Source organism: Notothenia rossii (assembly GCF_949606895.1).
Source record: "Notothenia rossii genome assembly, chromosome: 6".
In the NCBI taxonomy this organism is placed as follows: Eukaryota; Metazoa; Chordata; class Actinopteri; order Perciformes; family Nototheniidae; genus Notothenia; species Notothenia rossii.
In genome coordinates, this window is record NC_136909.1 from 3,658,388 (window position 1) to 3,681,930 (window position 23,543).

The 23,543-nt window shown below is 40.9% G+C and overlaps 2 protein-coding genes across 3 annotated transcripts in view; both read right to left on the minus strand.

The window, feature by feature from the left end:
- The window catches only part of LOC307044037 (uncharacterized protein), a 30,071-nt gene extending 11,756 nt beyond the window's left edge, over positions 1-18,315 (minus strand). The window contains exons 1-2 of one of the 2 annotated variants that reach the window (XM_079689057.1): positions 17,835-18,315; positions 3,472-4,095 (exon numbers count right to left, since the gene is read on the minus strand). In XM_079689057.1, the coding sequence (XP_079545183.1) occupies positions 3,472-4,095; positions 17,835-18,084 (874 nt within the window). In that variant the 5' untranslated portion in view covers positions 18,085-18,315. Of the gene's footprint in view, positions 1-688; positions 4,096-17,834 lie in introns of those variants that run through there. The other variant, XM_079689056.1, reaches the window with a different exon arrangement.
- Positions 1-23,543, minus strand: part of LOC307044027 (uncharacterized protein) — a 219,361-nt gene that overhangs the window by 30,409 nt on the left and 165,409 nt on the right. The gene's annotated exons all lie outside the window — the stretch shown is intronic.

A 23,543-nucleotide genomic window follows, 5' to 3' on the forward strand; every position in this document is an offset into this window, starting at 1 on the left:
ATCTTGCAAAAATAATTCTGGACTTACATACTGGTAGTTCTTTCTTTCCCTTCAACTATTTTTGTATATTGAGGTCTACACTTGGCAATGGGAATAATCAGGGTGGAATGGACGAGATTGGAACTGTGGGGCAATACTGTATTTGATTTAAACTTATACTTGCTGCTTTAACATCACCAATCCATCCAAAACTTGTTAAATGGGACTCATTGTGTTCCCAGCAGTCTTTAAAAAATAATCTTTGCAGGATTATTATCACAATGCCCCTGAAGGCTTACCCATCCAACATTAACTTCACTCCTCTATAGCTACTTGCCACTCTCTGTGAGATCAAAGAGAAGATGTAAGTTTGTAGTTTAACCAACATGACTTTATAGATAAACATGCACCAATGACTGAGTCTCCTTACAGTTGGTGAAGGCAAACCTGCCCTGGCATACGGGGTACAGTGATGAGTTAGTAACAAATCTCAGCTCACTGTGATAGGCGGCATCCAACTTGAGCAGGCAATGGGCAGGTGCATTCATATAGATCAGATCACCATAGTCCAGCACAGGTAAAACGGTCACAGCCTTTTCCTGGCCTCAAGTGAGAAACAGGACTTGTTTCTGAAAAAGAAACCTAGCTTCACCCTTAGCTTTCAATGCAGATTATTGACCTGAAGTTTAAAAGAGAGGCAATCATCAAACCAGATACCAAGGTATTTATAACAGACAACCACTTCAATGACTTTTCCTTGCATAGTAACAATATCCAAAGTGGTCTCCGGTGTTTTTTTAACTTTTGAAAATAGCGTTACCTTAGTTTTATCAACATTTAAAAGAAGCATAAGCTCAGCGAGCTGAGTCTGAATAATATTAAAAAAACAGCCTGTAATTTAACAACAGCCTCCTGAATGGAGGGACCTGCACAGTACAGCACGGTATCATCAGCATACAAATGTAAGGTTGCTGCATCCACATTTTGACCTAAGCTGTCGATATAGAAGGAGAATAAAAGTGGACCCAAAACAGAACCTTGTTGCACACCATTTGTAATGTTTAACCACTCAGAAGTGAGCCCATGAAATTAAACACATTGGGACCTTTCAGAGAGGTAGTTCACAAACCACCCCACTGCATGGCTGGATATGCCAATACTGGCCAGCCTCTGCTTCAAGATATGATGATCAACGGCATCGAAAGCTTTGGAAAGATCAATAAACAGAGCTGCACAACTCTTTTGTCTAAGATATTATACAGAATATCATTCACTACTTTCATTGTGGCAGTGATGGTGTTGTGTTGCTTTCTGAAGCCTGACTGATGTTTAGACAGGATGTCATTTGTACGGAAAAACACCTTTACCTGTTCACTCACTAGGCGTTCAAGAACCTTCGCCAGAACTGACAATTTAGAGATGGGCCAATAATTATTTAATAAAGTGGCCTCCCCACCTTTTAGTAGAGGCAGGACATACGCTGACTTTCATAATTTTGGAATTGTGTTTGAGCTGAGGGAGAGGTTAAAAAGAGAAGTGAGAGGTGGAGCAATACAATCTGCAGCTATCTTTAAAGAGAAAGGTTCTACGTTGTCCGGGCCAGCCGGTTTCTTAGGATCTAACTTGGTTAAAGCTTCACGAACAACATCAACAGTAAAAGGAGTAAAACTGAAAGGGTTTTCCAAACCACATTGTTCAGTCACGGATTGAGGTTTTCATAGCAGCAGTTAGTAACAGAATCAAACAGAGAGCCACAGGACACAAAATGCTCATTAAAACAATTTAACATAGTGGCCCTGTCCGATATAGTGCCAGATGCTGTGGTAAGGCATGGAGGTAGCTCATTGCGGATTTCACCGGTGGATAACGATGTTGTAGCTTTCCAAAATGTTCTAGGATTATTCAGGTTCCTTGTGGTAACTGACAGATAATACTTAGACTTAGCACTTTTGATTTGAGATGTAAAGCTATTTATTAGCTGCCTAAAACGAAGCCATTCTACCTCTGAGCCTGATTGCCTAGCCTTTGCCCAGGCCTTGTTTCTAGGAGACTAGACAGTTCAGCAGAAAACCAAGGCTTGTCTCGTCCCTTCACTCTAAATGTACGCAGGGGTGCATGGCTATCAATGATCTCCATAAAACCAAGATACAAATAAGACCATGCAGTTTCAACATCAGCACACATATACATTTTTCACCAATCAAAACCAAACAGATCATGTACAAAACCCTGCTCCACAAAATGTTTTGTGTCTCTATCAATGATAATGCGAGGTTTACCCTTTTGGACCTTTGTGTCCCTAATTGTTGCTTCAACACAGGAGTAGCGATCTGACTACTACTACTACTACTACTACTGGGCGGACCAGGGTTTGGTTGCACATTTCCTGATAGCAATAATAGCAAGAAAACCAGGCATATTTTCCTATTAATCGACACACATACATTTTCATCTACTTTAAAATCACCAGCAAAGTCTGTGAAAGTGTGATTAGAGCTCAAGAAGCAGTCCTGAAGAACCATCATAGCAGGCAAACAAAACAGACAAACATATTTTGCCGAACTGATTGTCTGTGACAAGGCAACTGGTAATTGTTCGCGTAACACACCCGATCCTTTGCAGGGGATGCCCACTGCGGGCGGCAGAACAGACCAGAATCCCGTCGACTTCTCAGGATAAATAGAGAACTTCTCACTGTACAAAACAGTTAGCAGGCACAGCAGAATCACCATAAGGGCCATTTTTCCAGACCGGCACATCATCTGTGAGGTTTTTGAGGGAAAACCTCCTTCCCGCGTTCTTGTGACACGTAAATACTACGCTTCCTATGTTTTGGTGCGGTCTGAGGCCACCTATTTAAGCGGACCAGAGTCTGGTTGTTTAGTTCACTTAAGAGGTCTCGGGCTGTGTTCACACCGACACAAACGAACCGCACAAAGCGGCTAAACGCACCAGGGTTCGATTCAAACGGACTATAAAAGGCTGGTGTGAACGCACCCTTATATGCATATTGTGCGACAATGTTAATCCGGTCAGACAGATTTTTCTCATGTGTGAACTGTCATAAGACTTATTCATTGTCCTCTCCATCAGCTTTGGTTTCCATGTGTTCAGCTGAGCTGCTGATTGGAGGCTCTGCCTCTCCGTTATCCTCAGTTTGAATTTCATTAAGCTGTGAGGACTGACGACCAACACACTTGTGTCTTTTTAAATAACCATGCCATTTAAATCTTTTGTCACAAACATTGCAGCAGTATATTTCCTCTCCTGTGTGGATTCTCATGTGTGTCTTTAAACTTATATTCCATGAAAAAGCTTTCTTACAGACTGAGCAGCTGTGTGGTTTCTCTCCTGTGTGGACTCTCATGTGTGCTTTTAAAGCTCTACTCCGTGAAAAAGCTTTCTCACAAACTAAGCAGCTAAATGGTTTCTCTCCTGTGTGGATTCTCATGTGTTCCTTTAAATGTATATTCTGTGAAAAAGCTTTCTTACAGACTGAGCAGTTGTGAGGTTTCTCTCCTGTGTGGATTCTCATGTGTCGATTTATACTTCGTTTCTGTGCAAAATATTTCTTACACAAAGAGCAGCCAAAGGGTTTCTTTTCAGCACTACGTCGTGAATCACTGACAGATTCTTGTCTATTTTTCAGTGAGTCTGAGCCTGACCCAGGTTCTTTGGTCTCCTTCCAATCAGCACTGTCTTCAGTGTCAAGTTCAGAAGAGTCTCCAGTGTCAGGTTCAGAAGAGTCTCCAGTCTCGTCCTCAGTCTTTGGTTGTAAACTGCTCTCTGGATCTGAGTTCCTGGCTGGTTCTGGTCCCCAACAGTCATCTCCATCAGCTTCTGTTTCCATGTGTTCAGTTTGTCTTTGATGAGGCTGTGAGGACTGAGGTTTCTCTTTATCATCTTCACTCTTCACAGGGTCAGGAGTGAAAGTGGACTTGGTGATATCAGCCTCCTCCAGCTCCTGAAGCTGCTCTCCCTCCTGACTGATCCTGAGTTCCTCCTGTTCCTGCTTAATGTGTGGGGGGGTCTCCGGGTCCTCCTGGTCCAGACTGGTGCTCCACTCCTGCTGGTCAGGGAGAAGCTCTTCTTTAACCACCACCAGCTGCTGGATGTCTGTAGGAAACAGGAAGCACACAGTAAGAAAAAACGGTTAAGTGTTAGCATTTAAAAATCAAAGCACCATTACAATGGGAGACATTTGGCAGCCCTAATTAATGCCTTTGTTTTTATACTCATATTATCTTTCTTAGTCCCACCTATTGTGTATTTTTGTTGTCTCAATTCACCTCATGTAGCCCAGCCCAGCCCACTTCCACCTCCAGTTAAAAATGAAAAAGGGTTTTTTCTTCTGGTTTAGCACTAGCTGCAATGTAAACAATGAATTGTATTTGGGATCGTTCACGGATACTATAGTATAGAATGAAAAATTACAAATTAAAATCCTGCATTCAAACCTTATTTAAAGTGGACCTATCATGCTATATTAGAAAATATATTGTATGGCCATACCTATACAAAACATGTCTGTGAAATTCTTTGCTTAAAATACCAAACAGATCACCCATTCTAGCCATGCCTCATACTGCTCATAACCCTCATTTGCAGCCCTGTTGCAAACAGGCTGATTCTGCTGCTAGCCACGCCCCTTTGTAGGGTCAGGCATCTTTCCCCTGCTACCGGGAGATCTCAGCTAAACACTGCCGTGATTAAATGCCATGTTATGCTCCGAAGCACTTCAAGCTTTATTTCTGAAACAGTATGGAGCTCAAAAAAATGTATTTGAAAGAAATAATAATAATGTTTTGCGAGATCTCGCAATACTTTTGCTAGATCTCGCAAAACCCCTTTGCGAGATCTCGCAAAACCCCTTTTAACTTTTCATTTAGTTCAATGTACTTCCTGGTCAGTTCGGCTGCTACGGCAACACAAAAACCACAACAATGGAGCGGTTCATCGATTTTACTTTGAGCTGGCCTTAAATATAAAGATATAACATCAGTGCTTGGCAATAGGCACGAGTTTCACACATAGACTGTATATATAAAGGGTTTCACATAAGTGAAGACACCTCAAGAGAACACTCAGAGCGAGGGGACATTCACGTCCCTCTGAGCTGAGTTATTGACAGATTCGAATTTCGCCGATCAATAACTCATGAACATAACGTTGTTAAAATACAAACAACATGACTTTACAATCATAGCAAGGTAGACAATGAGCTACAGAGTCGTTTTTATCAGAACAGTTCGATACGCGCCGTCATCCGAGCTAAACATCAAGAATTGGTCACAATCTGCAGCTGGAGGAGGGAGAGGAGTGCTTAGTAGTGCTTAGGAGTGCTTTCTACAAACTGCAACGGGGTTTGGCGAGATATCGCAAAAGTATTGCGAGATCTCGCAAAGGGTTTTTGCGAGATCTCACAAAACAAATTTTTTTTTCTTTCTATTTTCCAATTTTTTTTATTTTATTTTCCATGTCCCTTAGGGGGCTCCGTACTGTCATGACCTAGCAAAGCCAAATAATCATTTTTTTTCGATTATGTTTTCGTAATTGTGGCAGGCCAAAATCGTAATTGCGATTAAAATACGATGAATTGCACAGCCCTGTATTTTTGTTGGCTCAATTCACCTTATGTAGCCCAACCCCTTTCCACTTCCAGTTAAAAAAAAAAAAAAAAAATGTTCTTCTGGTTTAGCACTAGCTGCAATGTAAACAATAAATTGTATTTGGCATCGCTCACTGATACTCTACGCCAGGGGTCGGCAACCCCTGGCACGCGTGCCAGCATTGGCACGCGGCACCGTAACCAGTAGGAATAAGTGGAATAAGTGTGCAAAAATATTTAAATTGTATTTTCGGATCCTGAACGAGACCGCCGCCAGAGCGCGTCTCCCCGTTACCTGCAGAAGGAAGGCATGCACGCAACGCAGCCCCGCTCTCTTTATCTCCAGTTGACATTCTGCCGCTTTCCTCCGTGGTGCAGTGCTGATCGTTTAATAACCGCCGTGATCACAGAATCACAGAACGGACGATCGTCCTTATTATTATGCCATTTAAACCAATTATTTAAATGTGTTTTTTTAAATCCGGCATCATGTGAGTTGCGCTGACACGCTGCTTCCCCGCAGCGAGGCTCCCCCGCCCTTCTGCTGATAGTTGACGAGCGTCCTCGATCGTTGGCACGCTGATAACAATTATTTTTTTTAATGGCACTTCATATCATAAAGGTTGCCGACCCCTGCTCTACGCCTACAGTATAGAATTAAAATACTCTGTTACAAATTAAAATCCTGCATTCAAACCTTATTTAAGTAAAAGTATGCAAGTATCATCAGAACATTTTATGGCACCTTCTTATGTAATAGTAATGATGGTACAGTAAAAGGTTCCCTGTCAGTGTTTAATTCAAGATGTTTCTTGATTATTTTGTTTGTTGCATTTTACTGCTGTACATGTTCAAAGTTGCTCTTGTATAAATGATTATAGATGAGGGAACCTGCTAGATAGTAAAATATGTGTTTTTTATATACAGTACCAGTCAAAAGTTTGGACACACCTTCTCATTCAATGTTTTTTGTTTATTTTAATTTGTTTCTACTTTGTAGATTAATACTGAAGACATCAAAACTATGTAAGAACACTAGAGATGTTAAGATTCACCGATTCGCATCGGTGCACCGGCATAAACGTTCAAGATGCGAGTGCACCGGTTGAAAGAGTGCACATCGGCTACAGTTTGGGTTGAACCGGGTTGAACTCGCGATGCATCGATTGCGTAGCGTCTTTGCATCGGTAAAAAAACGATTAATTCATATAAAATTCCCTCATCTTGTCAACGTTCAGCAGAGACGATCTTTGATATTTGCTTCGCCACTACGGAGGCCGAGAGTCTCAGTTATCAACACACACGGAAGTTGAGGAGAAAAAGAAACACAGCGCACCGAAAAATACCTACAAATCAAACGTTTGGCAACACTTCGGATTGTTCAAGAAAGACGGTGTAAAAGTCCTTTATGCTATATAGTTGACCGCAGGTCATGGAGAGTAATAAGGTATCCGTAGACCTTTGTATGAGGTATCTTTATTACTTAACAGGTCTACAGCTATGATACATAGATCCGTCCTAGATGCGGACTTGCATACACACAGTATCACTCCGCAGCCGCACCCCATCAGTAACGTCCTGATGGTATATGTGCGCGGCACTATTTACTACAGACGGTCAACTTGAAAAATCACTCGCAAATTGTTAACGATGCCGAGCCGCTTTAAAGTACAGAAGTAGTTCGAGGAACTTAGCGACGCACATAAAGAGGCGATGTGGGGTCTGCGGCTGAAAAGAGAAACCTGAAAGTTAGACATATGAGTTAAATCACTCAGTGAGGTGTTCTGTCAGAGAGAGTGGTGTTTAGTTTACAGCAGCCTGTGACGGCCAATAATAATTTAAATGTCTTCCTTACTGTAAGCAGTTATGAAATACCTGTTTGTGAAAAGTTATTTGTATTCTTTATTGTTCAGATAGAAACCACTGCTTTCTGCTCACTGGTGAGTTAGCCTCTGAGTGTTAAGCACATCAGGCTGGCAGCTGTATGGGCATTGCTCTATGGTAGCTGTTATTTGCACATTGTTAATCATGAGCAATGCATCCTTACATTGTTTAACTGTGAGGTGTTATACAATTGTAATGTACTCTGGAGAGCTTTTAAAGGTAAAAAAATAGACGGCATGATGGGATGTGCGGTACCAAATATGTAAAGCACTTTTTTGTTAATGTATGATTTGCTGCATATCAGGAATAAAACAAAAATCCTCTGTCGTACCATATTGAAGTATCATTATTTTTGCATCGTGTTGAATCGTATCGTATCGCCCCGAATCGCATAATGTTGAATCAAATCGTATCGAACTGTATCGCAACAGCGGTGAATCGTATCGTATCGCATCGCCTGGTGTTTCAAATGTATCGTTAATGTATCGTATCGTGGCAACGTATCGAGATGCGCATCGCATCGGCCTCAGTGATGGAGATGCACATCCCTAAAGAACACATATGGAATTATCTTGTTTACAAAAAAGTGTTTAAAATAAAAATCATATTCTGGATTTTTTTTAGAGTCTTCAAAGTAGTCGCCTTTTGCCTTGACAGCTTTGCACACTCTTGGCTTCTCTCAGTCAGCTTCATGAGGTAGACACCTGGAATGGTTTTCAATTAACACGTGAGCCTTGTCAAGAGTCAATGCGTGGAATGACTTGCCTTCTTAATGTGTTCGAGACCATCAGTTTTGTTGTGCAGAGGTAGAGTTAGTGCACAGTGGAAAGCCTTATTTGACTGCTGTTGTAATCCATATTATGGCGAGAACCACTCAACCCAGTCAAGAGAAACGACCGTCCATCATCACTTCAGTGTTCAATTTGGCAGCTATTTTTGAGTTAGTCTTTGGACGAAAATGGTTATTAGTTTTAGTCACATTTTAGTCCTTTTTATCCTTCATAGTTTTACTCTAGTTTAGTCGACGAAAACTCAAAAAGTTTTAGTCTAGTTTTGGTCAAAATGTTTTCTCTCTTTAAACTAATTCAATTAGGCAAATACAGGAATCTGAAATTACCTTGTAGAGCAGGCATGGGCAAACTAAGGCCCGCGGGCCATATACGGCCCGTTGGGCTTGTGAATCCGGCACGCCGAATATTGGTACAAAATTGTCCAAATTATAGGTAAGACCGCATTCATTTTGCCTTTTTCCTGCAATACCCGGCATTTCAGTTGATCCCACTAGATGGCGTACTCTAGGCACAATTTACCTTTGCTGGAGTCTGGTCTATTCTCTCAGCTGGCCCCACTCGGCAACCCGGCAAGATCGGCGAATATAAGTTGTAACAAGCAGTAGCGCTGAGCAAAGTGACTAGAACGCGACCACACACTTCTAAAAACACTTATATAAAGTCAGGCAACACTAACCAGGCTTAGTGTGATTCTGTTTATTTGACCTTACTTTAATAACCATCCGTTCACTTTTATTGACCATTGTGAAGAGGCAGACGTTTTCCTTTTGTTTTGTATTATTGCAGCCATCGGATGGAATCAATACATGGGCTACATGTGTCCATCACAAGTAAAATCATAACGAAAACTACGCCGGTAAAATATGCGTGTAGAAAACGGCTTATGCCACAATATGAGAGCAACAAGTATTCAAGATAGTCTGATTAGCTTCGGTTGCTATGCCAACATCACCTGTAGAATGCCAGAGAAACTTTCATAACAGCGTTGTGATGCCAAACAGCTTTCAGACTAAAACACATTCACTGATGGGGATGGGGGATATTTATCAGCTGCTTGTGACAGTCAGACAATGAAAACTTTACAGCGGCCGCTGACGCGAGTTAACGGGAGAATAAACTCCGGTATGCGAGCAGCACTGCAGCGGGCGGTAATGTAGCTGAACCACATTAATAAACAATGAACCACGGCACTCTGGAGAAAAGTATAAGCTTGAAGAAGTCGTTATTGTATTTAAATCTGACTTCGTATGATTAAAAGCAACAAGATCATCGACCCGACACAGTCCCCCGTTGTTGTTGTGAGCGCCGTTGGGGAGCAAATCAGCGATGTACACTTTTAAAACCTTTTGAGAGCTAAAACTACACTGTAAAATATTACCATGATTTCACAATATTTAGCTGCAATATTTTTCTATAAATTACTGTTTTACCACTTTACCTGTAATGTTCACAATATAATACTGTAATTTTGAATTTCAAAGTGAAATCAATACAGGCACAGTTAATTACTGTGAATGTACAGGATAAATGATTACCAGAATTTCACAACATGTTATTATATTTTTTCATTGTAAAATACTGTATTCAGACCATCCTCTGTGATAACACAACAAATTAAGTGATTTTCTTACTTTTATCGCTCTTGCTTGGCTTTAAATAATAATTTCTTTCTTTGATGCAGGTTTTACCTAAATTGAAAGGGGCACCGCTGCATGTGCCTTAAAATAAACTATGCAACATATAAATCAAAAAATTGAAATTGTTGTCTTGGCTTATTGTTTTCAGGTGCTTCCTGGGTATTAATCCTGAGATGGGCTCGAAAGCCAAAAAGAAGCTTGGCAATTTAAACCCCCATGTCAGCACATTCTTCAGAAAATTGGTTGACTTCGAGTGGATGTCTGTGTAGACAAGTGCTCCCCTCCTTGTTTTCTTTTCTGTCTCCCTGCTGCGTGGTCTGCCCCTGGCTCCGCCTCTGCCCAGGTGCACCTGGTCTGCCCCTGGCTCCGCCTCTGCCCAGGTGCACCTGGTCTGCCCCTGGCTCCGCCTCTGCCCAGGTGTTCCAAATTCCACTCAGCCGTGTATATATAAAGAGAAGCTGGAGGAGAAGGATGTATTGCCTATCCTAACGCCGGGAGACACTCTCCTTAGAATACCTCTTTGCCATTTTGAGCTGTGTTTTTACAGATGTGTTTATGTTTAGCCTGGAGGACCTGGTAGTCCAGTTTTCGCGGCTTTATTTTGTTTCCCATAGGGTTTATATTTGATTTCTGGTTAGGGGGGAAGCTCTGGGTCGTACGGTCCGTGGTGTGGCTGGCTCGGGTTCCCTCCTTCTGTTTGTTCCTTTTGGCCAGTCCTCCAGACCTCTTTTTGTTTCCCGTTTCGCTTGTGTGAGCAAACGGCTGATTATCCATAAATGCTCGTTACCAAGTACCGGTTATTGCGTGTATTCTTTCATGTTGCGGGTCTCAGCACGAGCCACTAACGCTGAGTAGAGGTTGGGGCCGTAACAACATGTCCAAGACACTGTGAAATGTACTTTGCACGGACCCTCACTATTGCGGTAAGCGTGTTGTAACTTCCGGTTGTTGTTACGGTTGTTGTCGTCACCTCCGGTACATGGAGATACGCCCCGCCCCGCCCCCTCTCCAGCGTCTTGTTTGAATGACAGCAGTAAACAAAGAATTAATGCTTTATTAATTCATGGTTTTTAAGGGCCTTATCTCCATGTAAATACTATGGTAGACTACCCAATATTTGCATCGCTCTAATCGCTCGAGTTTCACCGCGGCTGTCAGCTGTGTTTGCTCCCGTCATTCAAACAAGACGCGCTGGAGAGGGGGCGGGACGTATCTCCATGTAAATCCTTTTGGAGATACCAACTACAACCAAATGAACATATTCGACCGTGATGTAATTGTAATACACGTTTCAAAGTGATGCCGAAGTAACTACATACTGATAACGGTTAGTAAAAACGATGAATTAACGCTTTGACAAGTCTGCAGACAAGACGGCAGGCGAAAAGCTTTTAAAATGCGTGTTTTCTGAATGGAATCGGATCCATCAGGCTAAACTAACCTGTAGCTGCTCCGTACACACTCACAACGTCATACAGACATAAATAAAGCAGCGACTGTATTCGCCATGACATAAACAGTCTGTGGTTTGTACATGTTTAACTTTTGTCCAGTTTCTGAACAGATATGAGGAGCTGTGAGCTCTGAGTTTGTGCTAACGGCTAATGTGTTGGGACATGTTGCGCTGTTGGGCGTTGACCAATCACGAAGCGTAATTTCTTGACTGGCAGCAAAAACAACCAATCACAGCAGTGCTTCTCTGGCTGGCTCTGTCCAATTACAAACAAGAAGTGTTCTCCCTAAAGGAATACCCTTTCCGTCCAATGTGAAATGCTGTGGTGTTTCCTGAAACGCTGTTGTGTTTTCGGAAATGCTGCGTCGTTTTCGGAAATGCTGTGCGTTTTGTGAAATGCTGTGGTGTCTTGCACTTCAGGGCCACCGTAACTTTGGTACTTAAAACAGATAAAGTAATTATCGTAGGTGACTTTAATATTCATGTTGACGATGATAAAAAATAGCCTCACTGTTGCATTTAGCTCTATATTAGATTATGTATATATACATATATTAGACACACATTTTAAAATAATTATCATCCGATAAAACAGACCAGTCTCTGCCAGTGTTATTTTTATTTTTTTTTATCCGATGATGTTATCAGTGATTTTAAGCTGATTAATTACCGAAATAATATCAACCCTGTGGGCGGCACCATTTTGACGAGTCACATGACTTATTTTACCGGAAGTGACGTGAACTATGCGTTTGGTATCGAGGACAAATTGACGTATGTGCTTTGTTCATGTTGTTTACTCTAGTTACTCTCACAATTCTATTGAAATATGCCTCATTGTCAGGGGTGCACATAACTTTCTCAGTGAGGTACTCAGATGAGTACCTGGAGTCAGTGTTTGGTACTCCAACTTCTGGCTCCACTCAAAGTTATTTTATGAAGCCCTCTGTATCGCGAACGTCGACGGGGACGGGGACGGGGGGGCTAGTGGAGTACTTCGTGACCACAGAGCGTGAACGTTGTGATCAGCAGTTTTAGCGCAGTTCTCCCGTGAAGGGGGGGAGTCTCCCTCCGCAGCCGGTTGGCGTAGTTTTGGCACAATTCCGTTGTACAGACCGACGTTAACAGCAGCCCTGTCTGTGCACACGGAGACCGACTCTGTCGTCCGGTGATCTAACCGCCTTCTGGAAAAGCTTCAGAAGTACGTCGGTACGCAAATGCGCTTTGTGACACAAGTGACGGTACGCAATTCAGATTGTTGCCGCGCATGCGTACCTGCGTACCAGTTATGTGCACCCCTGCTCATTGTATCGCGAAACATTGCCACAATTCGGATAGGAACAATCCACGGAATGCTCCGTGTGCACGTACACATGTGCTCCGGAATGCTTTCTTTATTTGACTGATTAACTACTATGGAATGTATTCAACTACATTGTACCATTATTATGTTAGGCAGGGCTGCCAACACTCACGCATTGAGCTTGAGAGTCACGCAATTAACCCATATCTCACGCCACACTTGCCTTTCTTCACGCTAAGTTTTCGTCCAAAACAAATGTATATAAATATAAAAATAAAGTGAAGGAACAGCAAACCGAGCGGTCTACGAAATGAGACGGTCTTCTGGCTTAGTTCAGTAAAGTTGGAACAATATTGGAAGATTCTGATTTCACGGATCAATAACTCATGAAAACGTTATTCAGACACAAAGTACGTCTCCTAAGTACCGTGGTAAGGTTGACAACGAACTACAATCACATTTTGATTAAAAAAACAAAACAATACGCGCCGTCCTCCGAGCTGGGCACATTACATTGGTCTCTATCTGCAGCCGGAGAAGAAACGAGTGCTCAGGGGCCGTCTGCAAAGTGCAACTCCCAAAAAAGAGAATACAATAATATTCAATCACTATTATACAGCTTATTCATACCAAACTCACTACACACATCAATAGTCTCCTGGTGGTCATACTACAGCAAGGAGTTTGGAAGAATATGCTTTTGAATAATTTTGGGGAATATTTATAATGTAAAATCTTCAATAAATATGGCATCCTCTTAAATAACTTTATTATACAGTATATTTCTACCAAACTCACTATCTGCATTGTTGTTGTTGGCATCTGGTTAGCTTAACGGATATTAAAAGCTGTTTCTAAAACAATGAGAGGGAGAGCTCTGTCCTGAGATAACTACAGCTCAGTGAGGTAAGGGACTCTGTTTAGATACTTTAGTCTAGTTATCTCAGTGGGTCTCAAACGTTTTGGTCACCATTTATGAGAATAAATGAAAAACAGTTATGAAATACTATATGACAGTGAAACAAGAATACAGTTTAAAAGGTGAGTGATTTGTAAAATATCCACAAAGAAAAAGAAAATCTGTTTACCATAGATTCATTTTGCTCTCAAAGTGCACCAGGTTGATGCATTTAACTTCAATATTTAAAAAAAAAATCTTCCCGGGGGAGCATGCCCCCGGACCCCCCTAGAGGAGAAGAGCATGCCTCCCCCCCTCCCCCCCCCCACTTATAAAATAGCACTTGATTGTAAGAGTTGCGGGTACACTGTATGTGCGTATTCCACTGTAGCGCCCGGTACATTAATGGGAAACCCTGTACATGTTCAATACATTTGTAACACTGTACACATGAACGTTTCCTTTCTCGGTTCACCAAAAAAAAGTCTCACTCCAAGCTGAACTCAAATGTTGGCAGCCCTGTGTTAGGACTCCTAGCCTACATTGTTCTATAAAGAGTGCATTCTGTAGATATGCTTTTTGATTTATTTTATCATGGCTATACTTAGTAAAGTTTTGGTTTTGAAAATTATCTGTCATTGTCCTTCATGTCCTTGCCATGCAATTGTAGACAGAATCCATTTGACACGCTTTAGAATTAACAACCATAAACTTCTTATTGAATATGGTCGATACACAAATACTCCTGTAAATGAAAGGTTGTGCAAACATTGCCATGAGATTCAGGATGAAAATCATTTCCTCCTAGAATGTAAACGTCATTATAAAACTTTTGATAAAGTCAATTCAATATTTAATCCACAACTTCCTAACCAAATAAAATGTCTTTAGTTGATATGTCCATTAATAATAATAATAATAATAATAATTGTAAAGTATATAATGCTAAGAAGAAAGGGCTGTACCCATCAAATGTACCATCCTTCATGGCAACCAGTGCTGTTCTCAATACTGCTTTTTCTAACACCACAGTGTCGAATTCCTTGTGTAAACATATGCAATCCAAGTCGTCTGTGAACAGTTTATTTTCAAGCTCTTCAAGCTCATGACAACATATGTTCATAAGAGGATTGTCCATGGCTACACACCGATCGCAAGTACACCATTCATGTACAGGTCTCCCTACTCGCCCCCCGAAATCAATTGCACGAGTAAAGGGATCGTCTCCAGCAAGATCACCGTGCTGTTCATCCTCATCGTCACTATCCCTGGATTCCTGACGGTTCTGGCCACTTGGCTCGAACCTGTACGGCTGAATTCCCCCATCCAATCCCTCCACATTGCTCAAAACTTCTTCCTCGGCTGACGAGTCCGAACTCAAATACTCCGCCATGTTTTCGTCGAATGAGCTGTCGTGTTTACAAAGTGAACGCATAGATGACGTCACAACCTAGTTTTTCGGATCATGTGACTATTGAAAATGGCCAAAATGGCAGCTGCCTGACGGAATATACAGGTTTTGATAAAAAAAGAGCTATACAATCATTATTTACTGGGGAAAATCGCTGTTTTCTTCAGGGTATGGTTTAAACAATGTTTCACTAAATACTGAAGTTTTTATTAACTATCTAATGACTGGAGCCTTCCTTTAAAAACTGGTTGCCACGGATGGCAACCAAAGGCCAAGAAGTGGTTGACATTTTCTGAATGGTTGCCAATGGCAACCGTTACTGTTGAGCCCTGGCAACTATTAGTCGAACCGCATAATCCTGCTTTATCCGACCATTTCTTAGTAACTTTTGAAGTACTAATACTAGACTACAAACCATGCAACTAGTAGCCAGTCATTTCCTGTAATTTTACAGCAAAACATTTTACAGTGTAGTCTTTGCTGCTGCCTCAAAGAGGAGCAGGGAGAGAGGAGGAAGAGGGGGGAGAGGAGCAGGGAGGACTCGAGGGGGAGGGAGAGGAGGGAGAGGAGGGAGACAGGAGAGGCTGATTCAGGAGCCCAGACACACTCACAACTATAAATGAACCGAAAATAAATAAATAAACAAGTTTCAGTGTTTTTTCATATTGGATATGGTCTGTTATTGGTTATGGCCATGTTCTTATGATTTTATGATCATTGAAATGTATACAGTTTTGTTTCATATAGGTGTTCCCATAGATCTAGTCTCTTTATTTCCCCCTCAAAATGCACCAGATTGATGCATTTAACTCCAAAATTAAAAAACAAATCTCACCAGGGGAGCATGTCCCCAGACCCCCCTAGAGGATTTGAGGTCAACCCCCACTTAAAATCACATGGACAGGTTCCTAAATACATTTAAAAAAAGGTTTAAATAGTAACCCATGTCCATATGTTTATTTGTGGGTAGTAGATTTAAACTATAGGGATATCACTATGGACAGCAACGCTGTAAATATTGGCAAATAAATCCAGCAAAATGGCACAAAAAAACTGGTAGTGGCCTGGCTGGGTGTTTAATTTCCGGCCTGAATTATTGTCTCGGTCCGACCCTGACTGTACCTGTTCGCTCTGCCATCCCATGAAGGGTCTGCTCACAAGGGACCAACAGAAAGGTTGATGTTAATGTCGTTGCACGTCACAAAGCCATGTCACCTCCCCCCCCCCCCCAAGTATATTTCAGATCTGTGGGAAACACTCTGTACGGTTAATATTTAAAATGGCATATTATTCAATGCATGTATTTTTATAAATATATTTATTTTGGTAGGTTTGCTCTTCCGTAATGAATTATAATTTGTATAATAAAGTACATTTGTATAATAATATTATAAATACATTTTACAGGGCTCGACATTAAGGACCGCCCGATGGCCCGGGGCCATCTAGTATTTAGCTCGGGCCATGAAGCCTCACCTGCTGGTTGCCCGATCGGGCAATCTATTATACCAGTATCATGCAGCTCGCGGATCCAGTAATGAGTGACCCGACAGTCAAACTAAACATATCTATAACTAGTTTAGGTAGTTTGAGAGGTAATTAAAAATAGCTACGTGTGATATTCTAACCTGAAGTGTGTGTTTTGTTCCGCTCACCGCTGCATGTGATCATGCAGAGCTGCGTGTCGACTCGTCAGCAGCAGCTGATTTCTCTCTCTCCCATCAGATTAGACTTCACTCGCGTTTATGTCCATATCGATCAGATCCAGCTAGTTTTAGCTAATGATATGACTACCTGCTTATTAAAAGACACCGTGACCTAAACAATAAGTGTCGCTATGCAAGTGGGTGAGGCCACAAAGTATAGCGCAGCATTATGCATTTGTTTACATTCCCACCGGAACCCCGAGGCATTAGCAACAGATCAACGCACAATCAACCCATACAGCACATCTCTTTCTCCACATTAAGTGTTACACATTAGAATTGACTACTCTTGTCTGTCACATACTCTTCTTGTCTGTCACATAAGTGGCGCAACTGAAGCGGTATTGCGCTAAAGGGAAATTATTTTGACTGGACATTTTGACCAAAGAGATTTAGATTTGCTTGCTAACGGGAACTCTGACGTCGCCATTGTGTGTGCTTCGCGGATGCACTCGGCTGCTCGGGTCTGCTCGGTCAGCTTCTGGATGAAGAGGCATTCCTTCGACCAACTTACAGTAGATAACATTACAAACATTTTTAACAGGGGCCATAATAGCGTAAATAATGTTTGTTTGGGCAGTTATAACTGCATGTAATGTTTTCTACTTTTTTACATCTGGGAAGGGATTTGCCTTCAACAGATGGAAAGTGCCTTGACCAACAACTTAAGTATTTATTATAGCTATGCAGGGCATGCAAGCGAGCAAACACAAACAAGTGAAATGAAGAATACAATTGAAATTGTAATATTGTGGTGGTTCATCTTATAATTCAGTCTAGAGAATGCACCAGACAGCATCTAAGACCTGCAAAAATCTAAATATTCTAGGGGGAGGCCCCCCAAACCCTTCGTGCGTCATTTCGTTCGCGCGCATTTTTCAGGGCAATCTCTATTGGGCTCAGGGCCATCTGTAAATTAGCTTAGATGGCCCGCAGGGCCATCTCCCAAAATCCTTAATGTCATGCACTGTTTTACTTAAATAAGATATGAATGCAGAACTTTAACTTGTAATTGAGTATTTTCCCAGTGTGGTGTTTGTACTTTTACTTCAGAATCTACTACCTGCAGAAAGTGCTGATAAAGGGTCTCTAAAGTGTTAATAATGTGATAATAAAGTGTTACTGAAGAGTTTAAAGTGTTAATTGAGAGTAAAGGGAACAGACCTGCTCTGTGTATCCGAAGCTGAGGCGGTAAAACAGCGTCCAGTAGTTTCTGGAGTCTCTCGTTCTCCTCTTTGGAAAGAGACAGCTCCTCCTCTTGCTCTGCTATCGTTTTTTCAAACAGAGCAAATATCTCTTCAGCAGCAGCAGTGAGTCGCTGCTTCTTCAACGACAGCAGCATTTGGACTTTACTCATGTTTACTAGATCACCTTTTCCTGCAAACTCCGTTAAACACACCGTTTCTCTCTCCATCAAACTCTCAATCTGACTAGTGTTGCTAACGTGTTTCCAGCTAGCATGCTAAGCTAGCTCCTATGTCCGAGCTAAACGCTCCAGAAAAAATAGCTCAGAGGTTTATCCAGACACACAGAGGATGGATCAGTAGTGCTGGAGCTCACACACACTTTATCAGGAACACAGAGAGAGAGAGAGAGAGAGAGAGAACCGTAGCGACGAGACGAGACGCCACCTCGATCCAGGGTCTTCTTCTTCTTCTCTCGGTTTTTTAATGGCGGATCGCAAACAGCTTTTAGTTGCATACCGCCACCTACTGTACATGAGTGTGAATCATCATGTCATTCCATCTTTAATAAAACAAAATAGCGAAAAATAAGAAACCATCAAATAAATAAAACAAAACAAACCTCCATGATTTATTGTAACCTTGTTACATTATTTTTCCTACCCCAGTTTCACTCAGGAAGGTAAACCTGTTCCAAACACATTCCACTCCCTCTCTGCCTCTAAAACTTTATCCTTTAGTTTTTCTCTTTCAGCTTTATAGGTGTCACAATGTAATAAGATATGATCTACTTTTTCTTTAACTCCACAGTTCCTACTCTTGTCACTGTTATTTTCCCCCATGACATACAGCGTACCATTCAATGCTGTGTGATTTAGGCCCATTCCCAAACCGCCCCCCACACCCTACCCACACCCTACCCCTACACCCTACCCCTCCGTTTGCGCGTTCACGCGGAGGGTCTGCCATATTGAGGGCTGTTCCAAAGCAACGAGTGTGGAGCGGTGTGGAGGGGGTGGGAGTGGGCTATCAAGCCCTCAAACAGCGAGTCTTCAGCGTTGCTGACTTGAGATACACTGTGTCAAGCTGTGTGTGTCCGTCAGGAAACACGCTGTTTACAAGTAGTTCCAGCAAACATCCACTGATAAATTACAATGTTAACAACCTCATGATAACCTCATATGTTTTTGACTTAGGATCATACCTGTGTTTAGTCTGGAAAAAGGTAAATGTGTGCATTTTATTATAAAGTTGTGTATATTTACAGACCGTTGCAAAAACTAAGAAGCTTATAAACATCAGGTTTAAAACTAAAAGAGCTTTGAAACACAATGAAAGATGTTTGGAGTTTTATTTGAGCTATTCATTTAAACTTTTTGTCTAAGAGATGCTGATTTGAAACCGTTGTTACATACAGTTACGGCATGTCCTGTTTCTGCCGGAGAAAGGGGAGGCCGTCCCAAAGCTTGCTGCTGTATTTACTCCCTCCATCTGACAGGAGGGAGCCTCGTTGAGCTGCAAATGTGGCTGTATGCTTTTGTAGGCCTATATGGACAATGAATCTGTGCATATCACCACCCTATCAGGTCTGACCTCTTCAACCCACTGTAATCCTACTATTAAAGACAGCAAAGACAAACTTGTGATCAGCTCCGATTAAATTGTGATATCAATTCTGTAGCTAACCTCCAGGGAGCACGTTTATTTTATGAAATACCTGTATCCCTCTCATCACAACAAGACTCTACACTGTGCAGGAAAAACAATTACATACATGAAAATAACCTTGATGCATGGGAATTAAACACACAAACTATCTTCCGTGGCTATACTGATATGTCACAGTAACGGTAAACCACAGAAAAGTAAGTCCAGCGGGGCACAAGTTGAATACATATAATACGGTAGTTCTATTATGCCTTTAAGCCTATACGTTTAACGTTTATTTCATAAAATAAACGTGCTCCCTGGAGGTTAGCTACAGAATTGATATCACAATTTAATCGGAGCTGATCACAAGTTGTCATGACTGATCCAGTCATCTCGATGAGCGTTCGGGCTGTGAATAAACAACTTGTGTTTTACTTTTAGGCTGTCTGAAGGTATGGACAGCTATCAAAGCTACTATACATCACATTAAGAACGATGAACAAATGAAAGTCGGACACAAATATATAATTTAAATGATTTATTGAAGTTTGCAATGTTTTGAACAGGCATCCACACAGTCACCTACTTTGTAATGTTCGATACCTCCCTGTAAGCGTCACGATATCGGACTCTCACCCACAACCTCACATACGAGTACTGAATGTGCAGCAAAGTGATCTTAGGAAGGCAGATATAGCAAAAGATGAACGTAAACGACAAACGATGTTTCTTTCCTGGTAAGTCAACAATGGGTCCTCAATGTACACGCCCCGGATTCCTATGACGAAAATAATAGAATGTCGCCAGTTGTCATGACTCAACTTATACTGTAACACCGGCGCTGTACCCGGCTCACCAGCTACCAGCTACACAACAGCCAGTGGTCCAACATCCAGTTGTTATGCCTCAGCAATCTTCTTATGGGCCACACAACTGGTCTGTAGCGCCCTCGCCTTATACACAGTCTACTGTCCCCCAGCAGACAGCGTATTAGTCTCTGCCTGTCCTTCCGGAACAGTATGCATATCAACCGGTGTCGGTACCAGATGTGTTCGGGGTACCATATGTGTTCGGGGTCCGTCTCTTACCAGTGACGTCACGACGTAATGACGTCACGCATTGTGATTGGCTGTACGGTAATTTACCCACGCTGTCTAGACTAGTATAGAGGGGTTTTTTGATCATTACATTACATTGTATTTAGCTGACGCTTAAGTGCATTCGACCAACAAGATAAAAACTTGAAGAAATACAATAAAACTTGTAGAAAAACAAAGACGAATGAGGAGAAGAACAAGAGAAATCGAAGGTAAGAAGTATATAACGTAATATGGTAGGTAATATGTAATATGTTCAGTGCCGTTGGTACGTTAGTTCAAACAGTAACAACGGACTATTTTTCTTAGCGTATGCCTGTCAATTTAAATCAATACATACAACTATTTCACATGTACAATATTTTCTTAGCCCTAATACTTAATACTACTTATTTCGTTTTGATTGTTATATTTGATTATATTATATATTATCAATAAATTATATATTATATATCAATATGATATACTTTTCTATATAATAAATTATCAAAAAAAGTATTTATTAAGTAAGGGATAATGTGCAGCAATCACAATCAAGTCCACAATCGAATCCATAAAGACAAAGTAAATCTGTTTACAGTTGTTTCATATGTATGTTGAGAGGTATCCATATATCTCTTCATTTTGCTCTCAAAGTGCACCAGATTGATGCATTTAACTTCAATATTTAAAAAAAATCACTCCAAAGGGATTTCTTGTTCTTCCTTCTGTCTGTCTGAATCTGTGTATTCTCATGTTCCGATTAACCCAGCCAAATTTTTCTTCTTTTGTGTCTTGATGTGATCTTGAGTCGAGGCTGATCCTCTTGCTGTGGTCCCGCATCCTGGATCCTCTATCCTGAGTTCTGGATTAAGTCGTGGACTTCGGGTCGTGGCTGAACCTGTCTCTGCGGTCCTGCCTGGGTCTCGTCGTGCTGCCTCCCTGAAGGCTCCCACAGGATTGTTGACATCTTCGTGGATTCATCCTATTATTATAGAAGCATGCATTTCTTAACATACGGTCTACCTATGTTGCAAATGTATTATCTCCTCGATTTACACACGGCATCTATTGCACGTCTGTCCGTCCTGGGAGAGGGGTCCCTCTTCTGTTGCTCTCCCTGAGGTTTCTCCCATTTTTCCCTTTAAACTGTGGGTTTTCTCTTGAAGTTTTTCCTTGTACGATGTGAGGGTCTAAGGACAAAGGGTGTCGTTTTCTTCTCATACTGATATTCTGAACAAACTGCTGTTGTATTAGCTGTAAAATGTCTTTACTGTAGGGTATTTTTATTATTTGTACAGCACTTTGGCTCGACCAAAAATCGTTTATAAATGTGGAATATAAATAAAACTTGATTTGATTGATTTGATTTGAAAGGCTGTGCGCCAAGGTTCCATATTAGGACCAATAATTTCACCATATACTGTATGTAAATAATCTCTAATAATCTTTCAAATGCTGCTTTCTATTTCTATGCAGATGATACTGTTATTTATTGTTCATCCTCTTCTATAGAGCAAGTCTTGATTTCCTCCAGTCTGCCTTTGATGTTATTCCATCCCATTTATCTCAACTCAAGTTAGTATTAAATGCAGACAACTCCAAACTCATGATATTCTCAAATCTCAAAAAGTTAACTTCTTTTCTCTCCAACATTTGTACTGTTCAAGGGACTGACATTGACATTGAAAGGGTCACTACATACACATATCTAGGTGTTATTATTGATCAGAACTTATCTTTCAAGTCACACACTGAAAATGTTGTTTTAAAATTAGGTTTCTCCTTTCAGACAAGGAAACATTTGATCTCTGCAACGTTTTTCCAAACTCACAATATTATTTTCACAATATTTCTCACAATATTTTCCAAACTCACAATTCCAAACTCACAATATATATATATATATATATATATATATATATATATATATATATATATATATATATATATATATATATATATATATATATATATATATATTGTGAGTTTGGAATAAATATGCACTTCATGAAAATTATTAGTTGGTTACTGTTAGTAAAAAAACAGTAAGGTTAATACTGGATGTTTGTTACACTTGGATATGTTTTCTGTAACACTTGTAACATAATTATTCTCCAGTTTATGCATTTGAGTGACTTGCAGTTAATGCTCGACATTCAATTCAAAACCTTTATTTATCCAGGTAAAATCCCATTGAGATCAATGATCTATTTTTCAAGGGAGACCTGCAGCAGTAGGTTCCACATGAAGACATAAAAACATAAACAACAGAACAACAAAAGGACATCATACAGCAAAAAATACAGGGATTACAATTTACATATCTATCCACATGTACAGGTACCAACAGCATCTGACTGTGGAGCATCCAACCGAGCTTTAAAAACATGTAGTGGTACCAGCTTGGTAATTTTACATTCTTTTTGCAGACTGTTCCAAGTTAGTGGAGCTGCACATCTAAAAGCTTTCTTCCCTAAGACAGTCCTAGCACTTGGCACATTTAATAAAACCACAGCATGAGATCTCAGGCAATAAGTACTTTCAATTTGCCGAGAGATCAGGGAGCAGATATAAGATGGTACTTTATCCAACATGGCTTTGTAAATGAAAATGTACCAGTGACTGAGCCTCAGTACAGTAAGTGATGGCAAAACCGCCTTGGTTTACAGTGTACAGTGATGTGTAAGTGCTTTACAGTTTGTCACAAATCTCAGTGCACTGTGATAGTAAAACCTTATTGTGGTGTAATTATATATCCAAAGCAGTCAGAAGTCAGAAAATCTTTAGTGATGTTTAACCACTCAAAAGACAGCCCATCAAAATTAACACATTGGGACCTTTCAGAGAGGTAGTTCATCTTCTACATATAATAACGGACAAAGTAAAGAATGAAGTGTAGGCTATGTTTAAATGTTCGGAATTTGACCGTGTATGATGGTCCTCTTGAGTTGCCGTACAGC